This window comes from Colossoma macropomum, unplaced genomic scaffold, assembly GCF_904425465.1.
Source record: "Colossoma macropomum unplaced genomic scaffold, Colossoma_macropomum, whole genome shotgun sequence".
Lineage (NCBI taxonomy): Eukaryota > Metazoa > Chordata > Actinopteri > Characiformes > Serrasalmidae > Colossoma > Colossoma macropomum.
The window spans coordinates 12,734,035-12,759,594 of NW_023494805.1; the positions used below are offsets into that span (position 1 = coordinate 12,734,035).

The following is a 25,560-nucleotide window of genomic DNA, read 5'->3' on the forward strand; positions in this document are numbered from 1 at the left end:
CCTTTATACACACATATATACAACACCCTGCATGTATAAAAAATACACACAAAATAACTTTCTAAGAAGGAACTTTAGGAGGCATTGAACACATCAGATGCCTGGTTCCTATCACCACCCATGTGAACAATGCAGCAAGTTTATTTAGATTGTTACATTTTACGTTAAAAATCCACCAAATTACTTTGTTTACATTTATCTAATCAAATTTTGAAAAACAGATTAAACTGCTCTTTTTAACGCATGTGGAAAGACCATGTAAACAAGGATAGACTATTGCCCAGACCTTTGGGCCCAGTGTCCGTGAGCCTCTGACTATCAGGGGCATTGGGCGTCTTGGGCAGCCCAAATAATTAAGACAATCCACTGCTGTGTGTAGATATATATTACATTATCAAATAGCCCTTCAATAAGTACAAATGACAAATACATGAAAAATGTTATGTGTTCTCAGCCCCTACCCTCTCTTTTTAATTCTTTCCAGACTATAATCTATCCTTGCAAGTTATGGTGATGACACTCACTGTAGTGCAACAGCAAATCCACTCGGTGCATATGAAGACAATGACTATAATACGATACAGCTGGCTAGTAGTGAAAGTGAAAACCCCTTCCTCTTGAAGCGTAACTGTAGAAGTCTAATAGCTCTCATCTAAATAATATATTATAATATTATTGTATATTATTTTTTTAGTGTATTTTTAGGAGATGATGACAGTGATGATATGACAATATGTATTTTCAAAAGGAACTGCCCTGAATTTTCCAAATTTCTGCATAATTAAATGGTTGACATGTAAATAAAGTAATTCAGAGTGGTTTGATGTGAAATGTTCTCTTCTAGAAAAAATTGCAGAGTCAGAATTGTTTACAGTGGTGGTGATAGGAACCAGACGTCTGAAGATTGTAATGCGCTGCGTTGTAAGGCAAAACAGTCACCAAAGAAAACTTATTTTTTCAGACATTTTAGCCATCAACAACATTCCAACAACAAAACTCATATATTTATGTGGCAATAAATAATGTGGCAATTTGTGTCGTGACCCCTAGTTCCTATCACCACCACTGTAAAGAAATCTGAGTCTGTAAGTTTCTCTACAATTAACAATTTCATGCCAAATCACTCTGAATCACTGTGTACTTCTCAATGACTGAATAATTCAGAAATTTTGAAAAATTGGTGGAGCTCCCCTTTGACGCCCTAATGAGTAACGTCCAATGAATATCTCACTGTATTTGGAAATAGCAACATTTGTGATTTAATATTCAGCGGCTATTTGCAGCATACATGCCAAATTTCCCTCAGAACAGCCTCACTCATCACCCACATCAAGGAAAAGCAGCGGAATTATCCCACAGGCGAGCGGAGCGGAGGAATCTGATTAAAAATGCAAACAGTGCTCCATTTCATATTCAGCGCTTGAGCTCCAGCGCCGCCCAGGTCTGAATGAGTGCTGAATGAATGAACAGCTCTCTTTGGTTTCACTAGAAACAATGACCCACATCCCTCAGACAAAACGCAGTTAATGACGAAACATATGTGCCGTGAAAATGGACTGAAAAGCCATTTTAAAGCCCACGAACGTCGCATTAGCCAAACAGCACACCTCAGACAGCACACAAACAAAGGCGCAGCTCAGAGGACGAGCCGCCGTCCTTTACAATGACAGGAGCGGCAGGGCCACACAGACAGGACGGGCTGTTAGGGTACTGTACCTCAGCTTATGTTTTCCAGTAAAAAACAAGAAAGAAGTATCAGAAAAGGCAACAGACAACAATAATCCAGCACAAATAGTGAGCGTTTCCTCCCTCGACGCCCAGTCTGTCAGTATCAGGGTTTACAGAGCCAGGTGGAGGAATCCAGTTCTCACGGAGAGACTAATCCATTAGGTTAGGTTTACGAAAAATAATTAGCCTACTTTGGATTTTCTCCGTGTTTTCTCTAAAAAACAGCTTAATGTTTAGTAGAAAAACAACGAATTAAAAAATAAACGTGTAAAAACATTAAAAAAGGGAATGATATTAAAAATGTAGATCCAGGCTCCGGGAGGGCATCCTGAGAAAAAAGCCTAGAATTAAGGCAAGCGTCCTATGAAGCATCAGCCGAGAGGAGGTAATACACAAAGGCCACCTGCAAGAGGAATTTTACGCATTAAAAGTCCTAGCTCTGCACCTCGTAGTTACACGCCAGCGCAACCACAGCCATAAATTATTATCAAATAAAAATTAAATGAAATATTGCATAATATTATTGTTTTTACTGTGTGGCGTACAGTAATGTAATCCTGGGGGAGGGGATGATTAACAACTTCCTGTTCCAAAACCCACACTGCTTCTGGATTCACAGCAGGTTTCAGCTTTAGCTATGAGATCTGTGTACACATCACTTTTTGGCCGTGTGTTTGTTAAATAGGAATAAATGGGAGTCTGTACACATCATTAGCAGTACCAGTACATCAGTAGACATCACCCTAATCACCCTGCACAACAGAATTCAAAATAAAAGCCCCATTCCTTATGAGTCATTACAATGTGCTACAGTAGAAATCCACAAATGAAAGGTGATCTGGAGAAAAACACCAAGATTAATGTTTTAGATCAATGCTTCCACCAACACAGTGCCTTTAATTGGATAGAATCGTATTAGATATCAGAGAAGGCCTTAATGGGTGCAGTTTACAAGGTGAAAGTTCATCTTTTTTCCAGTTCTGTGATGCTAAAAGCAAAGTGATGTTAACCCATTAATGTCTGTATCTGAAATGTTACATTTCTTTTGACCACATATGCTTGCCAGAGCACACATTTGAAGACTTTTTTCAAATACATCGAACCAAATGGCTAAAAAGTCAGGTTTTACTTCTTAAATGTAGTCTCATGGACCCTGACTAATAATAAAATAAGAAAAACTCAAAATTTGATTTGTGAATAAAAGTATTAAAATTAAACGCAGTTGAGAAATTCAAATGCATACTGTTAGATGTTAATCCAAGGTATAACTATACACAGTTTCGTCAAAAAAAAAAAAAAATCTGAAACTGAAATGAACCATTATTGCACCCACTGTCAGCTTTTTTTTTTCCACTTTCCCATTTTTTTTTCTAGTAGATTTGTAATAGATTCCCTGCAGCATGAACCGCAAGAGGGATAATAACTGGTCAGTACACTTTTACATAGATAAAAGAATTATTTTATATTTCTAGTTTGCACTTACAATCACCCATGCCTTTCCCAGAATCCCAGCACTATCCAGCAGTACAGAGAGCAAACAAAAGTAGAAATTAGACTGTCAGACACTTAATTAACAAGATTAATAAAACTGTACCCAACAGACTAACATTATATACAATTGTAAATGCCTGACCTAATGCCTGTTCAAGGTATAGACACTTTAACAGGAGGGCATAGGCTTTAACGGTGGGACTGTTCCACTTTCAGACGACCGTAAGTCATAATACATGCATTTAAGGCACATACATTCTTGATGCAAATGCAATGAACAGGCTGTAAACAAAGATGATGCTCATCTCTTAATGCAGGAAACACTTATTCTCACAACATCTTAATGCAGTTAATAATACTTCATGTCAGCATATACTCTGTTTGTTATTTACATGTAGTAATGAGAAAATGTTCATAATGATTCAAAATGTGTATTATAGGTGTGGTTTTTACTGTAACGTCAGTGTGATATATCTGCATTCAGAAGACAATTAGCATTAAAAACATACATTTTTAAGCCCAGGGTTTGGTCTTCGATCCTAAAACCACAGTTTTGCTGTAGTGAAACAAGAACAGGAGGATTCAGTTCTCTCTCGTGGTCACACAGGGCATTATTTCACACATGATCATGGACTTTCCATGTTTCTCACAGGAGTCGTCGCCATCCATTATAATACTTATCCACAAAAAGGCGTGAGCACAGTTCTGAAACATGCAGTTGGAAAAAATAGCTGTATTGCTCTGTTTAGTTCAGCTTTTTACCATAGAAAAATACATTTTTACAGCTGACATTATATATCTTGTAGCACAAAAGTGAGGAGATAGTGTATCCATAACCTGATTATGGACTCTATTTGAAGCAGTTAGCATTAAAAGAAATGGCTTTTCCAGTTACCGCCATTAAAGTCTGTATCCAAAAGCATTTATCTTTCTCTTGACCATTCTGACCATTTGTGGATCAATGACGACCATTCTGACCTCTTGTAGATCAATGACGCTGCTGAGCTGTAGGTTAGGAATTCCTACACTATCTGAGGCTGGTGGTGGATAATGCCGTAGTCTGCAGGGAGTAACCGGGTGGTCTCTGGTGCTAGCAGGATGTTGTTGGGTTTCGACTTGGGCCACAGCGTCCCGTTACTGTGTTCGAAGTGATTGGACATTGCCTCTGATATCTGAGAGCTTGTTGTCTCACTGCCCCCATTGTCTAGGCCATTCACTTCTTTTGGGACTCTCAAGACCCCTGAATCTTCACCAACTGGCCCCAGGTAACCCTCCTCCTCATCAGTGAGCGTAGGGTAGATGGAACTGCTTAAGGGGGGTGACTGGTGCTCTCTGTTGCCTACCACGCTGCCAGTTCTGCTGCCAGTTCTGCTGCCTGTTCTGCTGCCCCCTCCTGACTGTGGTCTGCCCTCTGCTGGTAAAATGGCGTTACCGTTCCGAGACCTGATAACTTCAGCAGTCTGATGATGTAGGTATGGAGAAGGCTGGAGTGGAGGGAGGAAGTGGCTATCCTAGAAATGAGAAACAGATAAAACATATAATCAAAAATCGCATAAATAACAGTGTACACTACCGTTCACCACTGTAATATTTATGATTGTTATTCACTAATAACTAATGTAGCGTAGATCGAAATGTTAAAAAATAGATACCAAATTATAAACTGAGGGTTTATTCACACTTCAAAGTATTACAGCTAAAGTTATTCAATAATAAACTGTAATTATCAGTTATACAGCTTTCTCAGTTTTTGAGGAATTATTATGAAACCATCTCCAGCTCTTTTTTTCATTTTTACTACTTCCTACAAATTGTTTGAAACATACAGAATATTAGAATTATTTTATAAGTATATATGTGATGAAACTGGTTTAATATTTTTGTAAACAGTGATTGCAAAGTTTTGAACAGAGATTACAAACCTTTGAACCTGTGAATGAGATGGAGAGACAATAGTCCAATATACTACAGTTCAAACTTAAAGTTATAATTATTAAAATTATTTTGTTTATTTTGTATAGACTGACATGTAGTAGCTGTTAAGTACATCTTCTTGTATCTACACTTAATTGAAGAACAGGCTAAAGAGGGCTAACAAAGAATGCAGAGAAAGAGATGGACTACAGTCTGTAATTGTAGAACTATAAAGTGCACCTATATGATAAGCGGAGCTGATAAAATGGACAATGAGCGTAGAAACAAGGACGTGTACTTAATGAAATGGCCAGTTGGTGTACAATAATTTATGCAGTGTAGAATTAATTCTTATATTTTCTTTATACATTTTATTATATTGTCTTATATTTTTACATTTTAAGAATGTGTATTCAATATTTCAAAGATTGAGTATATACTGTAAATTCTATTTACAATATTTTTTGTCTGCTTCAAGATTTGATTACTAATTTTCCAATATAAGACATTCAGAATGTTACCTTCATTACAGCTTCATCCTTGATGTGATGCAGATTTCTCAGTCATTTTAGAATCATCTACAGCTCTGTTCATTTATTCTGGACACATCTAACATTTCTTCTTCTTCTTTTTACAGCTAGTAAAAAAACATGTCCTACTACTAATTACATAAAAAACAATGAACTTGTAGGGGACTTCATTCTACACATTTATCTGGCATCAAATTGAATTTATGTTACTGAAAATATTGATTCTAAACTTGTAAACAGTACTGTAAAAGTTGGCTAGAACAGTGTTTATGTAATTCACTGTACAAAATTGTATGGCACTGCACAAAATCTGATGAAGGGAAATCAAAACAATGTGTGTACAGAGACATACCGAATGCACCAATGACATATTGCTGTTCTTCACAAAAGACTCCACTTTCAGTCGAGTGAAATCTCCATCTCTCTCTCTTTCCATCGTGTGCTCCCTCCCTCGTCTGGACGCATTGTAAATGATCGGTCGACCCAACGTATCCACAGCCCCTCCCAGCGTAGAGCGACTGTCTCGAGAACGGGGGTGGTCCTGAAAGAAAGAAAATAGAATGAAATTAAAACACCTGAAACTGAACAGGAGAATATAACACTATCTACAGAGGAAGAGAGAGGTCAAACACATACCAGGGAACTGAGGCTGGCACGTATTGTTCCTTCAACTCTTAGCGGTAGAGCTTCATCCATCTGATAAGACAGAATGAAAAGATATACAAAATGAATGCACAATAAAAATAATGGAATATATGTAACAGTTTCCTGGTAAATAGTGTTATTATTATTATGTGTATGTATTCATACCTGGTACTTATTTTCTGTGTTAATTGAGCCTACTCTCCTGATTGAGGCCTGCCTGGATAGAGTGCTGATTTCTTCCCTGAGAGAAAGAGAGAGATAGAGAGTGTTCTATGCAGCAACACTGATGGAGGCATGCAGGAGAATGACGACCACATCACGCAGATGTGAAACATTATGAAAATTAAGTAAATTATTGTATGAACCATCAACATCAAACTTAACAGTACAAAAATTGCTGACTTTGTTTACCATTTTGATATCTTTGAGAAAAGAAATGGGAAAGTCAGATTCTCTGTCATGACTGTGCCATGCTATCTTGAAGATTTCCTGAAATTTGATATGACTGAAAGAAACTCCCCACCACTGGCTTAATATTTTGTCAGCCTAAACTTCCAGTGTTAGTAATGTTGACATATGGCTTGTTAAGCGTAAAAATCAGTATTGAAAACCAAAAAAATGTATTGAAAAAAAACAAACAAACATTTCTCTCTTGTGATACCAATTAAAGTGGCTATTTTTGGAAAACAGTTGATAATCTCTAATGTCTTTGGAATGTTGGTTAGAATGTGGAATATGGGCTAGAATTTGTAATATAAGTTAAAATGTTAGATCAACTTAGAATGTAGGTTAGAACTGGGAATATGAGTGAAAGTTTGAAATATGGGTTAAAATTTGAAATGTGAGTTACAATTTAGAATGTTGGTTAGAATGTGGAATATAGGTAAAACTTGTAATGTGAGTTATAATTGTAATGTGGGTCAGAATTGGGAACAGGAATAACATTTGTAATGTGGATTAGAATTTGGAATGTCAGTTGGAATATGGAATATAGGTTGAAATTTATAATGTAAGTTGGAAGTGTAATGTGGGTTGAAATTTGGAAAAGAAGTTAGAATTTGTAATATGAATTAAAATTTGGAATGTGGGTTGGAATATGGAATTTAGGTTAAATTTGTAATGTGAGTTAGAATTTGGAATAGGAGTTAGAATTTGTAATGTGAATTAAAATTTGGAATGTGGGTTAGAATTTAGAATGTCAGTTATAATGTGGAATATAGGTTAAAATTTGGAACGGGGTCAGAACTTACAATACAGGTTACAATTTGGAATATGGGTTAGAATTTTAAATGTGAATTAGAATTTGGAATATCCATAAATTTGTAATATGGCAAAAAAACAAATGTGATGAAAACAAAAACAAACAAACATGTTTGAAATTAAAAAGCTTAGTGTAATAGTTCATCAGTGATTAAAACTGGTCCAAAGTTGGCTTACTTTTTCTCATTCAGTTCCATGGTCAGCTGTTTGTTTTTTCGCTTGTGGTGTCGGTTCACTGTTAGGACCACAGCCACCAGAATAACCACCACCATAAGAGCAACGGCTCCTATGATGATCAGCAGGAGGCTGTCGAATGATGCCCGTTTTTGAGGTAACTCTGTTAAATTCACACACAATCATACTCACTTAGTCACAACCAACCGACCACCCAGTAATCTTATAATCAAAATTTATGTATTGTGCACATGTATAATATAGGCACTAGGGGTCAGCAATCAGCAATGATTAGATCTAAAATAGCCCAGGGCCTGCACAGAAATAGAGGGGGGCAACTAAAGGGTCTTGGAAATATTTGTTAAGTAAAATGGTGCCAAAAGCCCATGTCTGCTCATTTAAATTCACTCAAATGTAGCACTGAATTTAGATAAAAAGTTTATTTTAACACACTGTCACCAAACTCTGGTGGTAAGATGTGAGTCTCCAGTAGTTTTGGTTCATGACAACAGCTGAAGGCCAAAGTACGGTTACCACAAGTCATGTTTGTTTATTAAAGCACTTTCAAAAAACAACAGAAGTTGTGGTACATCCGATTTAAAATATCTAAAGAAAACAGAAGATACAAAAGGAAAAGCCATTCTGTTATACAACCTCATTTCCAAAAAAGTTGGGATGCTGTGCGAAATGTAAATAAAAACAGAATGCAATGATGTGCAAATCATTTAAACCCTACATGTAATTGAAAATAGTACAAAGACAACATATCAAATGTTGAAACTGAGAAGTTTACTGTCTTTTGAAAGAAATATGCTCATTTTGAATTGATGCCGGCAACACATTTCAAAAAAATTGGGACAGGTGCAGGTTTACCACTGTGTTGCGTCACATCGCCTTTTAACAACAGTGAAATATTTTCCCTATTATTGCTTGATATAGGATTTCAGCTGCTCAACAGTTTGGGGTCTCCTTTGTGGTATTTTTTGTTTCATAATGGGCTGAATGTTTTCAATGGGAGACAGTTCTGGACTGCACCCAGACTCTTTCACTAAGGAGCCATGCTGTTGTAAGTGCAGAATGTGATTTGACATTGTCTTGCTGAAATAAGCAAGGCCTTCTCTGAAAAAGACGCTGGATGGTAGCATGTTGCTACAAAACTTGTCTATATCGTTCACCATTAATGCTGCTTTCACAGATGTGCATGTCACCTATGCCATGCACACTAATCACGGATGCTGGCTTTTGAACTGTGCACTGTTAACAAGCCAGATGGTCCCTCTTCTCTTTAGCCTGGAGTATGTGGTGCCCATGATTTCCAAAAAATTTGATACGTTGGACCACAGGACACTTTTCCATTTTGCCTTAGTCCATCTTAAATGATCCCAAGCCCAGAGAAGGTGGTGGCGTTTATGGATCCTGCTTATATATGTTTTCTTCTTTGCATGGTTTGCACAAGTTTTAACTTGCATTTGTGGATGCAGCGACAAACTGTGTTCACAGGCAGTGTTTTCCAGAAGTGTTCCTGAGCCCATGCAGTGATTTCCACTACAGAATTGTGTCTATTTTTAATGTAGTGCTGTCTGAGGGCCCAAAGATCACGCTGTCCAATTTTTGTTTTTCAGCCCTGTCCCTTGCATACAAGATTCCTCTGGATTCTCTGAATCTTTTAATGATATTATGTATTGTAGATGATGAAATCCCCAAGTTCTTTGCTATTTTACTTTGAGAAAAACCCTTCTGTTGTTAATGGATTAATCTTTGACTTTAATGCTGCTCACATGGAGCACGGAGCGCACTGATGAAGTAAGAACCCGTTTCTGTTTCTGTTTGAAAACTTATTTTCTTATCTAAAACTAGGTTGGTCAGCTAACTAACAAGCTAAAAGATAGCAACCATGCTAAACAACCCCAACATTAATATCGCAAGCTTGAATTAAAGTACCTATAATATGATTCACTGAAAAACTGCAAAATAAAAGTCTAAAGAATGTCACCTGAATGGCTTACATGCTTCAAATGTCTGTGTTTCAGTCAGAAGTAGCATCAAACCTAGGCTGAATCCGAAACAGCTCCACACTCCCTAGCTAAATAGCTGATGTGCTGTGTTACATTAAGCTTTGAAATTCTAGCTTCTGCTATTAAATGCATTGTTGGGGTGCAGGAGTTAGTATTTAAGTTCCTACGTAGTGCACTATGTAGGGAGCAGGGAGCCGTTTGAGAATCAGCCCCATCGTGAGAAAAGTGGCATTGTCAGACTGGCAGAAGACTTGCTGTGGTAATTTAATGACCAAAAGTACTTATAAACTGAAAGTATTTGCATTAAACAGTGCTATGTTACATATGTTCACTGTTATACAAAAAAGGTTTTAAAAAATCATCAAATGTATGCAGTTTATAGTGATTGGCGACCGAACATTCCTCTCCTCACTCAGCAGTCAATGTTTGCTTAGCAATGATACCGTACTCTGAAGGAACTACATTTCTTGGTGGAATACTTATGTCGATTATTATTAATAATAACTATTAATTATCTAAAACATTGTGTATTTTAATATATTTTATGTTGGCCACCATTTTATAAAAGCAATAAGCCACTCGAGGCAGTGAGTTACTGCAATTACCCACAGTAACCGCAGTAACCCACGGCCTCTCGTGGCTTATTAACTGTTTTTATTTACATTTTGCAAAGTGTCCCAACTTCTTTGGAAATGGGGTTGTATTTTCATATGAAAGTACAAAACCTACAAACAAAAAAGTAATGCGTTGACTTTGCTGGATTCACATGTGTAGATCATTTCCACATGTCTTTCAATTTACTTTTGGCAGCAATCATACTGATGTTATCTATTTGTATCGTGATGTTGATGTGATGCATCATACATTTTCTTTCGAGTTCTATTTCCATGTGAATACACAAAAACTACAAAACAACATAAGGGCAAACGTACCAGTTACAGTTATCTTCAAGTGTGATCGTCCCGACCCCACCACGTTGGTGGCTACACATTCGTACTCTCCTGCGTCTGTCAGGGTCAGAGGCCTGTTAAATTTCAGAAGCCCCTTCTCTGTCGTCACACCGTCTGGTAAACCTCCATCTTTCCTGAAGAGTGAGAACAGACAGTTCTGTAACTCAAACAGTTTAAGACTCAGTACCTGGCAATATGAATCATTTCCTAAAATGACATTCAGTCATCCTTGTCATTGGTGACAAATCTCTTGATTACTTGGATCATGCAAAACAGAAAATGCAACCAACCTCTAAGACTGAACTTTGGAGGTGAGGAAAAATATCCCTGCAGATTTCTTTGGAAAACTGAAAGCAAACTGAATACTGAAACCTATTATATTACATTTAGGCCTTTATGTTATTTTCTGTTAAATTTTCTACCTTTTGTCCTCACACACAAAAGGAGTAATTGGGTTAGAATTTAATGGCTGATTTGACTGGAAATTAAATAAATGAACGGTGTTTGACTTTTGTGAAAGGAAGCTGTAATAGGAAGTACATGGAACATATTTTACATGAGATAGAAACTCGTCTGTATGAGAGTTTACATGAGAGTTTGCATAGTGACAGTAAACTAGCTTCCCCCAAACCCCGACCACACATGTTTTAACTGGTTGCTGTCCGCCATCCTGTCTAAAGATAGCAAACAAACAAATCCAATACGTCTTATATGATGTGCCATGAAAGAAAAATGTCTGCCCATTTTAATGTACAATTACTGTCTATTTCCTGAATTTAACACCCTGGAAAAAACTATAAAATGTGGTCTGTGCAAAGGTTATGGCACCTTTTATATTATATGTTTTCCAATATGTTAAACTCGGCAAGTAAATAGAAACAGCTCATCAAAATCAACAAAACATGAAATTAGACTGGGGTGTTCAAACTTTCACACACAACTGTAAAGAAAACTATAAAAGACTTGATGACAAAAGTAAATTAATAAAATTAGATGATGTCATAATGGGCTGACAACCAATCAGCTACTTGTTGCTATGCAGTTTATGCAGTTACTACACACTAGTTGTTCACAGACTCTCTATAATTGATCTAAATCTGTCATGTTTTATGAAACATGCAGTTGTTCAGTGTTCTAGAAGTACTGATGATATCCATGATATCTTCAGAAAAGTGTATCATGATGTAATCTATCATAAATTCCACCCTTACTTCACCTCTACCAAACCCACACATGTCCACTCATCCCCCAGTCATCAGTTGTTCGCCCCATTTCTCACCCTCCTCTCCCTCCCTCCTTCGTGTGAAAGTGTGCTGCTGACGGTTTATGCACAAGCAGCAACACGATACCAGGACACAGTTACTTCACTTGCTTTGCATTTGCGCTGAGCAGACACAGAACAGGTTCTGCCACTTAGGGCACTCGCCAAAATGCATAGTGTGTGTGAAAGACAAAAGCTCAAGAAACGAGTGGCTGACTGCTTGAATGTGCGTGCATACAACTTTGAGTCACTCCTACAGATAATCACAAAATAAGGCGTGTGCACATGACTAATGAAAAAGACTGCGACTTATTTGCGCCATAATTACAACACAAATGTTTCCTCTAATACACTGCATATAAACACGGTCATACAGGCTAGAGCTACAGAAAGGTTCTATCTGGTAAACGAAAAAATCAATGAGGGTGTGCTAATAAATTTTGCTGATTGAATAACTGAGATACCACACCTTTAGACTGGATTACTGCGGCATGCAAGCGGAGAAAGAAACAGAAATGTGAAAAGCAGCTTAGGCCAGGCGAAAGAGCACTGGAAAAGGTATATTTGGATGATTGGTGACTATCCTGATGCACATTATCCCCAAGAATGTCATCACTTTGCTATACTATTCAAAAGTAATTGCATAATTAAAACATCTGCACATCTGTCTATTTTTGGTTTGTTTTCTATATTAATTAATGACAAACATATGGTAAAAATTCAGAACATCAATGCACACAAAACAGTAGCTTTCAGCCACCTTTCTTGATACTGAATCCAACAATAAAAAAGTCAGAAGTCCAGACTCGCACCTGTCAGTGCAAAATGTAAACTGAACATAAACGCAATTACTTTGCAATCAACCATTATACTTAAATGATATAGAAGAACTACAGTAATAACTGTGACTACAGGACAGTTATACTATTTTGAGTGATGCATTGGAACCATTTAAAGATTGAAAGAATCTAACATAATGTAATTATACCAATTTAAGGGTTCTTCCTTGTTGACAAAAATGGTTCTCCAAAGAACCATCCATAGAAAGGTTCTTTAGGACACCAAAAGAGGTTCTTCTATGACATTGCAAACAGAACCCTTTATGGCACATTTATTTTTAAGAGTGTAGACAGACAGTTGAATGAGCAGTTACACGATTATTTACCTGATCCAGGTGAAATTGTCTGGTTTTGGGTTTCCTTCACCATCACACTCTAGTGTCATGTCCTCCCGTCCCACATACCAGTTCTCATCATAACCTTTGATTGCTGCATCCGGTGGGTCTAACCGACACATACACACACACACAGACACACAGACACACACAAAATGCCTTTAAAGTCATCGTGAATTAGAAATCATAATATATTTTTCTTCAGTACTATGACCTATGTCTTAGTGAAACATTGTAAGGGAGGGTCTCTGAGCTAGCTGAGCATTTTTCCTTAATGATAGGTGGGGTGTTGGGAGAGGAAGGTGAAACATGATATTATTAATTATTATTTTTCCCTGACGGCTGCACAGTGATGTCATCAAAACACAGATACTCACATTTCACTCTACTATGGGAACACAAGATTTTTGTCTTTTAAATGATATGTTAAGGTTAGGTTAAGGTTACAAAACTAAAAGGATTTCAAATTGACTGTAAATACCCACTTTGTGCCCCATTTTCATTAGGGTTCATTAAGGTTACACTTCAACATGTTGAAATGCTTAATAAATGAAAATAATATCATAATAATGTAGGCACCAATGTTATACTAATCATCATTAGTAATAGTATGATGTAACACAAAGATAATAACATCATCCCAATAATAATGCTACTTAGCAATTTCCCTACATGGATTGTTACAAACTAATGCAAAACAATCAGCTGCTTCACGAACACACCCAAAATTTCTCGGAACTAAAGATGTTAAGACAATGAATCAGACAGAAACTAGGTAGTCATGCTCCTGAGGCAGACACAAAACAGGTGCTACAAACCACAAGTTCGGAGAGGTTACCAAGCAGATCTAAAGAATCTGAAGGGCATTTTCCACTGGGTGAGAGAAAGGTGTAATGGTCAATTAAGTGAGCAGATGAAAGAGGTGAACTACAATATTAGCCAAACCACTTTCTGAGTTCTCTAGAGCAATTGTTTGAAAAATGGCAGACAAACAAGCTCACTGACTTCACTGTAAAAAGTGGAAGAGGCCAGAAGGTCATTTGTGTGTTTTATGTGATTTGGACTAAGAAGAATGTTTGTGAATCTTATGTATTACTTTACTTTGTTTCAATCAAAGCGTGTATTTGCATTGAATAAAAGAAGTTAAACTGCTTATCACATAAAATATTTTTTTTTAAGTTGAACTGACTGAACATTTTTACTGTGTATGCTGTAACAGGTATTTCACCCTGCCTAAAGGCAGAAAAGTAAAAGCCACGGATTTTTTCTGGTGTGCTTCCATGATCTAAAACCATCATCACAGCTTATCTCAACACTTACTCCATCTACATGTTAACCACAGGCAACAAACAATACAACACAGATACAGATCTGTTACTCTTAAAAATAAGCAGTCCTAAATAGTTATTGTCTTGGGTGTGTGCTTCTTTAATTCGCATTGAAAAAATGTGTTCTTCACACTCATAAATCTCCTTTACAAAAAAGGTTCTTTAAGCAACCATGTGCTGAAAGGTTCTTTAGGGAATCATTCCAAAAGTTGTTTTCTAATGTAACCAAATGCAAATGAGTATGTAAAAACTGTAAAAAAGTATGACCAAGTCATACTCACAGTGCACTACAAGCTGGCTTCTGTGCCTCCGTGGGCTTTTTAGAGTCGGGTGCCAAACCAGGCAATCCATCTTGCGGCCATTCATGTAGCGCAGGGGGTGCAGGGAGAACTGGATGTAAGAGACTCCATTTTCCAGACTGCGGTTCTGGCTCTGGCCCGGTAGGTCTGTGTCCCAGGACAGACCTGGCTGAGGTTTCGCCACGGAGCGGCATGTAGCGGCCGGCCGGAACGACTGACCCTCCACGAGAATAAAGGTATCCAATGTGGAGATGGGTAAGGCTAAAGGAAGACAAAACACAAGAAACACAAAAAATTTAATAACCTGCACTACACTCATTTTTGCAGTCTTTGATGTTTGATGACATTTGAAAAATTCTAAATGTTTTTGAGGATGTAAATTAACTCCAGAACTCCACTGAGCATTTGTGACGTGTTCCTCTGAAACTACTGACAGAGACCTTTAATGTACTGATCTAAGAAACAAAACATTTTAAAAGAAAGCATTGAAAGGACATCACTAAGACACGAGATGATTACAGAGACATTAATACTGCGGCGTCTGCTGTGGGCCGCACTGCCATGTGGAGCTTGGGGGGGGGGTGTGGCCATGCTCCCGTTTTAGAAAGGGACTGTTATTGTTGCTGTTGTTGCTATGTTGATGTTGTTATCAGTGTAGTTGTTTTGCTTGGTGTAACTTGTATCCAAGAAGGGGGGCTTTGGAGTTAACCAGTGGGCAGAAGTGTCTATTCTCCTCACATGCTGTGTCCTACCGTGTTACCCCCTCTCTGTATGTCTTGCTGGGGTTAGCACTGGGCTGGGCATTTTTGAAGAGCATTTGCTCATATGAGCAATGTTTTCTGCATTTTCTTCTGAGCCAACACTGCAATATTTCAGCGAAATTAGAGGTAAATTGCATTTTTATTTTTCACTCAATTTAGCCTGCTGACAAATTTTTAGAGGTACATCTAGCTGCATCTCTGCAGACCAAGCCTTCAGCTGAGCAAAAGCCTCTGGAGTGGAAGAAGTCCAGAGCTGATCAGTTAGGCAGCTTGGGAGCTGGTTAAGTTAGCTAACTCCCAAGCTAGTGACAAAATGTTAATTATGTTTAAAATTCTATAAAGTTTGATGCCTGTAGCTAACTAGCTAAAGTAGATGGGGAGGTAGCTAGGCCTAAGCTTAACCCTGTAGGAGAGCTTCAGTCTCTACAACACGGTAATATTTGTTACAGAACCACAGTTTTATGGTGAAAAAATATCTTGTGAACACTTTCTGGCCATTTCCTTTTTGCTCTGTGTAGACTAAATGGTCTATTTCCATTTATTCATGCTGCTGATTTCCAAACATCAACCAGAATATGACTGAAACATTCATATATAGACAATGAGAAACCAGACTACAGCTAGCTTGCATTAACTAAGACTGTCAGTGTTAGGAGTTATCCCTGTGTTAAGAGGGCCCTTTATTTTCCTTTACAGTTGTATGTTTCCAGAGCTCTATGTTCCCTATGCCCTCTGTTCCCTTTTGTAATTTTGTAAACAATCCTAGTTCCCCCTGGCCCAGTGCTCCAGCCCTATTTGCTTCAATCATGACTAACGTCCATATCACTTGTACATTTACAAATCTATATACTACATATGCACATATGTAAACATTGTAAACGTTATAAATATGCACACAATACCTGGCATTGTTTTGCTGTTTCTAAATAATTTTCTCTGCTAAATCACACTTTGTTTGTTAATAATGTGTAAACATAATAAATTACTAATGACAAGATTTTTTTTTGCTGCTGATGAAGTTTCCTAGTTTGAATCTTTAAACCAGTCATGTCTAATTGGGGGTCCTTCCAGGCCAAAGTGCTGCGGAGATTAGCATTTACCCTCATCTAACATTCTGAATTCAGTTTATGAAGGCCTTGCTAATTAACTGATGAGCTGAATCAGGTGTGTTTAATGAGGCAGTGTGCTGCAGTGTTTTGGCCCACGAGGACTGGAGCCTGTCACATGTGATGTAAACCATCTATAGTAGTGCAGGCCAAAGCCCAGCTGCTTGCATGCTTTTTAGCTATGCAAGCTACAGTCATAGTCCTCTCATTCAAATATAGCTTTTAACTGACTTTTAGAGCCATTTCTTCGGCAGACGTCTCAATCCCACCCTAAAAATGATGGACAAGAATCAAACGATTTGCCCACTTCTTCCCCTTACTCCAAATGTAGTCGATCAGCTAAGACCTGTTAGAACAACATGGCTGCTACTGTTGTTTCTAGCTATGCTATATACTTATGTCCATTTGTATAGATAACAGTATGTCATACAGTGTTAAGAGCCACAGAAGGAGTCTATTTGACATACTTAACAGCTCGACATGGTTGGAGGCAAGTGTGAGATGATTCAGATACTCAGTTTGCATAATGCTAAGAGGTGGTTATAACCTTGTTAGATACATGAGCCTCATTGTTCCCACTGCAAAACACATCTTGGTTGATTGATTATGTCTGGGAAGATGAACATTTGGCCAAAGCTATCACAGAGAGAAACTGAGTGAAATGCAGTTTTGATTTACAAACTAAAATATGTACAAACACTTACTCCACACAGTGAGAGACAGATCAGTCTTAAAGCTTCCAGAGGGATAGGTACTAATGGTACAGGTGTATATTCCCTCATCTGCCTGTACTGTATTCATGATAATCAGAGCAGAGTTCACCATGGGGTTAGTGCCCTCGAATCGCACACGGCCTGCATATTCAGGAGATTCTGAGGAAAGACAGAAAAGTAAACAAAAGATTCGAGAAAAATCCCACCAGTCACAGGAAGAGAAATGTAGCTTTTTAACAATTAACACTGTTTTCAGTCACAAATCTTCTATCTTGTACTTTTTCTTCTTGAAAATCTGTTAACTAATGTTTGTCAAATGCTAACTGCTGGAGGAATTGTTTATTATTATTATTATTATTATTATTATTATTAATTATAACTGACATCATTTATTGTACAGCAATAACTATCTCCTGGGTGTGGAGGTATAATATATGGATGCTATAAATGCATTTTTACCTGACTGTCCTTCTGTATGATGAGCAGTTATGATCTGCTCTTTGGTTCCATCTGGTTTTTCCTTTGTCCACATGACCTGAAACACACTCTCTTCTGACGGCTCGAACTGACAGGGCAGCCGTGTTTCACCCTCTGCTACAGAAAACACAGCCGGGGACGAGGGCTCCACGAAAGTCCCACCACGTACACACACCACTGAGAGAGAGAGAGAGAGAGCGTTAAAACAGGGTCTCAATGAACAATCACTGCTGTAGTTTGAAATATGTATTAGAAAGCTAACAACAGCTTAAGTAACCAAAAGGATTTTTGTGGCAAAAAGTCAAACCAAAAATTACAATGTTTGCATTTTATGTAAAAAAGGAGAAAAAAACAGCAGAAATACTTTTAAAAATAAAAATCATCTACTCTGAAAAATGAGAAGTCAGCACTTCCTGTTTATTCTTCTAGTAAAACTACTTCAACTGTCCATTAAACACTTTTTACCCATCATTCTCACTCTTGTGGTTCACAGTCCTGATCGTGCAGTACTGCTGTCCTGAACATTTTAGTGCTCTCTCTGTTCTAAGCCTCTCACACTAGAAGAGTTAATTAATGAGCTAAATAGTTGGTTGGGGTGTGTTAGAGCAGGGATAACAATAAAATATGCAGGCCATGGGTCCAGGCTTCTGTAGTGTACCATCCACTAGAATAAGAAACAGGACATACTTTTAATACTGTAATAACATACCCCTCAAAAAATGAAGTATGCAACACTGCACACACAGTCACTGGCTGTAAATATGAAGTGGAGGGGGAGGAGTCATCAGAGACCACTGCTGTTTGTATTTTCAAATTTTAAAATCAATTGGATGTCCTTGTCCTTCAATAATTGACCGTTTTCAAAAATATGACTGACATGCCTCTCAGCCAATCACAATCATCTCTAAATGTTTCTTTCTCCTCAAACAAACCTGCAGTGAGAACGGAGGTGGCAGTGAACTAGTCAGAATTATTAGACTAAGAAATGGAGGAAGGGAAGTGCTGAAGAACATATAATGCCTGACACTTGCAATTTTGGATTAAACTCATAAAACTCAATACCACACTTATAGCTTATGTTACTCTATTTGCTAAAAATCATTTTGACAATAAATAACACAACAGTGAAATGTTAAGATAATTTAGTTTACTTAACTTGCTGCTCACAGTTAGCTTGATAAATCACTCAGATTAAACGAAACCGTATTAAAATATCATGCATCAAGATAAATGCCCTAATCCACATCATTGTTTTTGTTGTTTTATTAAAGCTTGCTGAAAGACCTTGTGTAAAAAACTCCTCACCACCGGCTAGCTCCAGTGTCCCCACATAGCAGGATGACATTGATTTTTGATGATTATTGATTTTTTATTATGTTGGCTGGGGTTGAAATTTGATGGCAACATGTGTTGGATCAATGTAAAACTATTATTGAAAGTTACCAGCTCCCAACTTTGGCAATAGTGACATTGAAAATACTGTGGTGTCAGCTTAAAGACACAGGAGAGGCCATGATTCTGCTGCGAAAAGTGCTCTTTTATTAAACACCAGCAGAAAAGGCACATAACACAATGCAAATAGTTGGGAGGTCATCGCCAGCCACACATCACTGCTTCATGGTAGACACTCAACCCAACTACCTGAAACCACTGCCTGGCACAAAATAACACAGATAACATGTACACACATTTTAAACTAACAGGACACAGCATCAAGGCATGGCCATGCCCCCAGAGCCTCTACAGCTATATTAATTTATAGTTAACCACGAGACCAAAGTTGGCTCATCACACTGGCATAAAACATTGATTTATAGAAGACTGCAAGATCATGTGATGGACACACCAGCATGAACTCACACGCCCTGTTCTCAGATTCTCTGTTCAGCTGCTGTCTCCATCATGTTAGATAATATTTTCACTCCTGACATTTTTTCAAAGTTCAATGTTTGTGTGATAGACAACACTATTAAAACTGAGCATTAATCACTATAAAGTATTACCTGTTTTACTGTTAAGGTAGCAAAATGTCATGACTTTTCATTAAATCTATGCTAACTAGAGGAAACTAACCATTTTTAGTGGTCATTTATTGAGCTGAGAAAAATGACTGCTTTTGAAATAGAGAGAAAGAAATTATTCTTACTGTCATGCTTTTTGCATAACAACTGGTTAAAAACAGAGTTTGCTTTTATTTTTCAGAGCCTCCAAGAAGAAAGACCTCATGAAGTTTGCTGTTTTGTTTGGTGTTTCATTTGTTACCTTGCTAGTCAGCAAATCTGAATAAAAATACATTTTTGTCTGAAACTGATGGAAAGTGCTGCATGTTTTAGGCCAGCGTTTCTCAACCCTGGTCTTTTAGGCCCGCTGCACATTTTTGAGCTTTTCCTGCTTTAACACACCCACTTTAACTAAGTAATGGGTTGTTAATGAGCTGATTAGTTGAACCAGGTGTGTTGGGAACAGCGAAAACACTAAAAAGTTCAGGGCAGTGGGCCTCCAGGACCAGGGCTGAGAAACACTGTCTAAGATTAAATTGCTCAAGTTGGCTTTTTAAGAAATGATCTTTGCCATAGATAAAGCCAGTTTTTCACTGCAGTAAAAGGATTTTTGAAGGGTTGAAAAGTGACTCAGGTAGCACTGATTCTGAGTTCAATTGATTTTTTTGAACTTTGTGTTGCTGCAGTATAAATTCAGGGTACAAAGGTGGTTAAGAATCAATATTAGATCAGAATGTTGAATGAGTTAACATTGACACTTTAATGTTGATTTCACATTGATTCACTGACTGTTTGCTCTCTGGGTTAGCTTTAGCATTAGCTGTTTTGAAGAGGTAGCTTCCATTGCACAAACCTTCTCCTTGTTATACATGAAAACTTTCTGCTTTAACATTAAGTGACTAAATGATTTCCCTGGTTTATTTAAGTAAATATAGTGTTCAGAATCCATTTTTTGTTCACTTTAAATTGGCCTGCAAACATCTTATCATCTTGTAAAACCAGACTTGAAAAGTGTTCTCTTCTGTGAGCTTGTACTTACTGATCTATTTAGCCTGCTAGTAAAAGTGTTAGAGACTCTACCAGGTAACCTGTACTGAAAGTTTGATGGACATAGTAACTAAGAGAGGCGGCACTTTCTTAGAATTTTGCAAGCATTTAGTTGTATTTCTCTGTGATGTTATTTCTGTTAGGCCTTTTTGGGACATGCAGCTAAGGCTTTCAAAGTGTGGTAAATGGTAAACAGGCATTTTAGGAATTGGAGTGCATAGCATGCTAACAGAGACATATTTGTCAAAATTACATGAAGAACGTTATTAATTTCAAATGATATTGTGTAGTCTGCTACACGTCGGGCTGCCGTGGGGAGCTTAGGGGGTGTGGCCATGTAAAGTGGCTCTCGGTATGCATCATGCTCCTGGGTTAAAAAAGGACATTTTGTGGTTGTTGTTGTTTATTCATAGTTATTGGTGCAGTTATGACTGAGGAAGTGCGTTTTGTGCGTGCTTATCTACCCTCCTCGCATGTCATGTCCTCCCCCTGCCTGGGGGGTTAACGCTGGGCTGGGTTAACCTCTGTTTAAGTGCCTGTTAAGAAATAAGAGCATTTGCCCGTACGCACAGTGCTGTCTGTGTCGTCTTCTGTGCCAATGCTACAATATTGCCAGAGTTCTGTGAAACTTGTTCAATTTCAGAACAGAAGCTACTGGAAAACATGAATAGATCAACTGAACTGACCGGTACCAAACTTTCAGAAGATCGAAGACAGCATAAAAAGACAGCAGAACTGCATGCCGATTGTAGTAGCCTTACATTTTTCATGACAGGACCCTAAAAGGCAGAGAGAACTCAAAAACAAGAAAGAAAGACGAGAAAGAAAACAGGAGGGAGGGAGTGTGCTGGAGGCAGGGAGGCGAGAAAAACAGAGTCTGGAAGAGATTTAATGGATGAAGGGCAGATATGCTGCTCAACTTGTTGTTCAGTGTCTGAACAATAATTATCTCTGGGTGGAAAGAAAGCAACACACCCACATAAACACACACACGGTCACACAAACTTCACCTAGTTAATATGGGTGCAAATTCAGATTTTTAACAACAGCCACCATATGGAAAAAATCTTAGCAAGAAAAGCGCAATGGGTCTTATAATTGTTCTCAGAACACTTTATATGTCATGCCTCATTTCACAGGCTGCTAATGCACTTGACTGTGGTTCAATGCCCAGAATATGAAGCTACCTTAACTAGAATCAGTTCCCTGACGGCCAGAAGTCATTTATATAGCAACTCCAAGTTAATGCTGAATTCCACATACTTTTCAAATTTTCTGCATAATTCAACCATTGTGATTGTAAACAAAGTCATTCAGAATGTTTTGATGTCAAATGGTTTACTGTAGAGAAATTTACTGACTCTAATTTCTTTACAGTGGTGGTGATAGGAACCAGGGGTCACACTGTCTACAACACATATAGCCATTTTATTTACTATACAAAATGACCGGTGAATCTACACATCTTCAGTTTTATATGTGATGGTAAAATAGTGGTAATCTGAAAAAATATATTGAAGTTAGAGATTAATTTGTCTTACAATACCCTGAATGTACCTGTCTGCCATGAATGACGTTTTTAAAAAATACATTTTAGGCCAAAACTTTATCTCAAACTTTATTATAAAACAATGTCTAAGGAATCAGGCAGCATATTCATAAATGTAATAGCTTTGTGTGAAGCAGCTTTTAGAGCCATGAAACTTTTCAGAGATCTGGTTCCTGTCACCACCACTGCAAACAATGCTCACTCTGCAAACTCTGCAAATTTCTCCAGAATGAAACATTTCACATCAAACCACTCTGAAATAACTTAAACTTAGAATTAACCCTTTAAACCTGTTAAACAATAACAAGCAGATCATGATTTGAACATTATTGTTTTTTTTTGTGCCTGAAACTATCACTGAAGTCATCATATACTCTCAGTAAAAAGGTAGTAAACTGTCACTGAGGTTTTACCCACAAGGGTACATCTCAGGAGCTTTAGTCATGGAACATAACTGTACCATAATCCATTAAAATGATATTTTCCAAGTTGTATTGACTCCACACACCCCGTCTCGTCTCCAGGCTTCTTATTTTATTGTTCTTTTATAAAATATTAGGTTACGAAAAGGTACTAATACGTACTTTTCTCTGGGAAAAAACTTATTTAAGATTTGTACATGTACAGTACCTTGTAATATAATGATTGTAAACAAAACAGGCATCTAGACAAAAATCCCTCACAGTCCAGTGGTTTCTTGTACATGTAGACAGTTTTGTGGTTTGAATAATTTGCTGTAATACTGTATGATGCAGTATCTGACCTGTCCATCCCCCTCACTGTTGCTCTATGTATTACAAATCTAACTCCAGTAATCAAAGGGGAATAAATGTAAATAAATGCTGCATTCTATGTGTAATAACTTCTGTCATTGAACCGTTTTTACCCCAAAAAGACATGAGAATAAAATATACACACTTAGGCCTACTAGTCCCACACTATGTGTTAGGGAGGGCCATCCTGTAGTTCTGAATCACACACACACACACACACACACACACACACATTTGTCTTACATTACTAGTGAGGACTAGCAGGAGGTAGGAATTGATTTTCTATTGATTTTTGTATTACTTTTTTTATTACTGTAGCCACGTAATGCTACACCTAAACCTAACCATAACCTCAGTATCCAACAGGCAATTTTTCTGCTCTTTTAGTTTAAAAATGTAATTTGTGGCAAAAAAAAAAAAATTCTCAAGTAAGAACTAGCAAAATGTTTAATGTTGAAATATATGTGTATATATATATGAGGACATGTAGTCCTCACAAAGTTAGCAAGACGAGCACACACACACACACACACACACACACACACACAGAGAGAGAGAGAGAGAGACAGGAGGTGAGTCGATATTCATAACCAGTTCTTCCTGAAAAGTCAGACAGCTGTGGACGTGTTGAGGTCTGGAGCAAAAGCTTCTTGAGCAACAAGTGAGAGAAATTCTTCAGAAACACAAAACCAGACACAGTTCAACCGAAATACTCACATAAATGACACATGAGCAGAATCCTGGAGCAGATGAATACTGAGGTCATCCTCGGTGCTTGGATTTTCATCCTAACTCAAATGTCAAATGTCAATAGAGTTCACTGCAGGAAAGTACATCGACAAATAAGCAAAAAAAAACAAACAAAAAAAACAAATAAAAAAAAAACCAAAAAGCCCAACTAAACAAAAATAACTCAGGTTCTGCTAAAGTGCAGAGTCTGAATCAATGAACCGTTAATCCCTGGCTTTCTTCTCGTTATTCCGTTTTCCACTCGGCTGTAGTAATGAATAAAAAAGACCAAACTCCGAGTAGAATCCACATTAGAAACGGTTACTGGTCACTTTTGGTCGCCGCTGTCCAAAACACGGACTTAGACGTTGCGCTCAAACAGTTCAGTCCTTCATGATCTGGTCTGTGGAGCAGCGCGTCTCTCTGAGCGCGTATTCGCCGATGAGCTCTAAAAGCCGAAGAGTCCGCTGGAAAAAAGGGTTTTATTTCGTACTGAACACTGAACACTCGTACTGACACTAAAATCAGTTTAAACGACCTGAATCTGTCCCGAAAGCTGAGCCGTGATGTGAGTATCTGCTGCAGTCTGACTGGAGGTTTCCCTCGCAGACACCTGTCCGCTCACCTCGCCCTCGCGCGCTCACACTGTCAGCAGTAGCGGGAAGTTCGATTCAGTTGACTGAACCGACTCTTTCGAATTTTTCGATTCAATAATTCGAACGTCCGATTAAACGATTCATTCTCCTAAGTGAGGGAGTCCAGTGTTGCCGCCGCAGCCCTGTAAAATTCCTGGACACTCCATCTGTGACTTTGAATCTTCAGGCCATACATTTGGGTAGAATATATTGTCAGACTACACAAGGTAGATGGATTAGGTTGAAAAAGAATCGGCTCAAAAGAACCGACTGCTTGACGATTCGGATGTCGCTAATTGCCACACTCATCTTTCAGGTTCTCTGGAACTCACAGCAGTGTCTAAAGGAAGAACACAAACAAGCCAAGCGCTGTTTATGAGGGAAAGCTGGATATTCCTTAACTGCTCTGACATCTGCCAAAAAAACCTTTTAAATCTTTTGGTAACTACATGGTAATTATAATGTAACTACAGACCTGCTAAAGATACTTTGTATGTTGTAATCTAAGCAATCTTTAACCTTAAACCTAGCCCTATCTATCTGATCCCTTACTGATATTCTGTCTTGTATCAAGGCATCTCCTCCTCTGACAGATACGTCTCTTTAAAACACCCCTAGATCACCAAACAGGAGAATTTGAACCATGTCTGATGGCTGTGCTTAGATACATATACACTGCCTGTGCTATCAAGCCTGTCATGAAAGGAACGGCTTCTACTTGTACTTTTTTTCTGCTTTGTTTTGAGTGGGAATGCATTTTGTGGATCTGGTTGCACCTCGCCTAGAGGTGAAGAGACACCATAACCTTTAAACTTGTTCTCCATTAAAAGCAGTTAGAGCCTGAGGCTCTACAGCATAGGAGAGATTATCTTACCAAAAGCAGCAAGACAGAACAACATATTTCTGTAACGTGAGCTTTTTTCAGAAGATTCATGTTGTCGTTTGTGCACGTTCTTTGGCTAATCTGAGTTTTGTTTGTTAGGACCCGTTATTGGTAACGA

General features: G+C 37.9%; 2 protein-coding genes across 4 annotated transcripts in view; both read right to left on the reverse strand.

Moving 5' to 3' along the window:
• The window catches only part of coro1b (coronin, actin binding protein, 1B), a 15,877-nt gene extending 12,068 nt beyond the window's left edge, over nucleotides 1-3,809 (reverse strand). Inside the window, exon 1 of one of the 3 annotated variants that reach the window (XM_036596545.1) lies at nucleotides 3,729-3,809. The gene's annotated coding sequence lies outside the window, so the exon portion shown is untranslated. Of the gene's footprint in view, nucleotides 1-1,716; nucleotides 2,482-3,728 lie in introns of those variants that run through there. The other 2 variants (XM_036596544.1, XM_036596546.1) reach the window with 2 other exon arrangements.
• On the reverse strand, nucleotides 2,849-24,565 carry nectin4a (nectin cell adhesion molecule 4a). Its single transcript, XM_036596543.1, has 11 exons — nucleotides 23,913-24,565; nucleotides 17,809-18,003; nucleotides 17,341-17,508; nucleotides 14,752-15,030; nucleotides 13,134-13,251; nucleotides 10,690-10,841; nucleotides 7,746-7,905; nucleotides 6,474-6,549; nucleotides 6,300-6,359; nucleotides 6,016-6,204; nucleotides 2,849-4,730 (listed from the first exon to the last, which is right to left on the reverse strand). The coding sequence occupies exons 1-11, from the start codon at nucleotides 23,980-23,982 to the stop codon at nucleotides 4,242-4,244; spliced, it is 1,956 nt and encodes a 651-aa protein (XP_036452436.1). The 5' UTR covers nucleotides 23,983-24,565; the 3' UTR covers nucleotides 2,849-4,241.
• Between the last annotated feature and the right edge of the window lie 995 nt (nucleotides 24,566-25,560).